This window comes from Antrostomus carolinensis, unplaced genomic scaffold, assembly GCF_000700745.2.
Source record: "Antrostomus carolinensis isolate BGI_N321 unplaced genomic scaffold, ASM70074v2 scaffold50462, whole genome shotgun sequence".
In the NCBI taxonomy this organism is placed as follows: Eukaryota; Metazoa; Chordata; class Aves; order Caprimulgiformes; family Caprimulgidae; genus Antrostomus; species Antrostomus carolinensis.
Genome location: NW_010302652.1, coordinates 1 through 294, shown reverse-complemented (window position 1 = coordinate 294; position 294 = coordinate 1). Strand labels below are relative to the sequence as shown.

The 294-nt window shown below is 47.3% G+C and overlaps 1 protein-coding gene across 1 annotated transcript in view; it reads right to left on the bottom strand.

Annotated features, from left to right (window-relative positions):
- LOC104521763 (homeobox protein Hox-D11) overlaps positions 1 to 75 on the bottom strand; it is a 1,557-nt gene extending 1,482 nt beyond the window's left edge. The window contains exon 1 of the mRNA XM_010163856.2: positions 1 to 75. This exon is cut by the window's left edge and continues 617 nt beyond it. Coding sequence (XP_010162158.1) covers positions 1 to 56 — 56 coding nt within the window. The 5' untranslated portion in view covers positions 57 to 75.
- Positions 76 to 294: the final 219 nt, after the last annotated feature.

The window sequence follows — 294 nt, the reverse complement described above, 5'->3', positions numbered from 1 at the left end:
TTCCTTGTTGCGATTGCAAGCAACCAGGAGGCTTCAATGCATTGAACGAGATCCATCTATTGCACAAGAGGGTTTGGACAGGATCAACTAAGAAAAAATCCCCACCGTGTGCTGACGTGCAATTCATCTTGATTGATTCTAGTGGTAATTATGTCACGTGACGCGATGTAGAAATGTCCTTATATCTATATCAGCCCCTCGGAAAGGCTCCTAAGATCTCTCCAAAGAGCCCTCCCAGCACGGAGAGAGGAGCGCAGCCTTTGTACAAATATCGCCGGTTTTTACCCCCGTCCT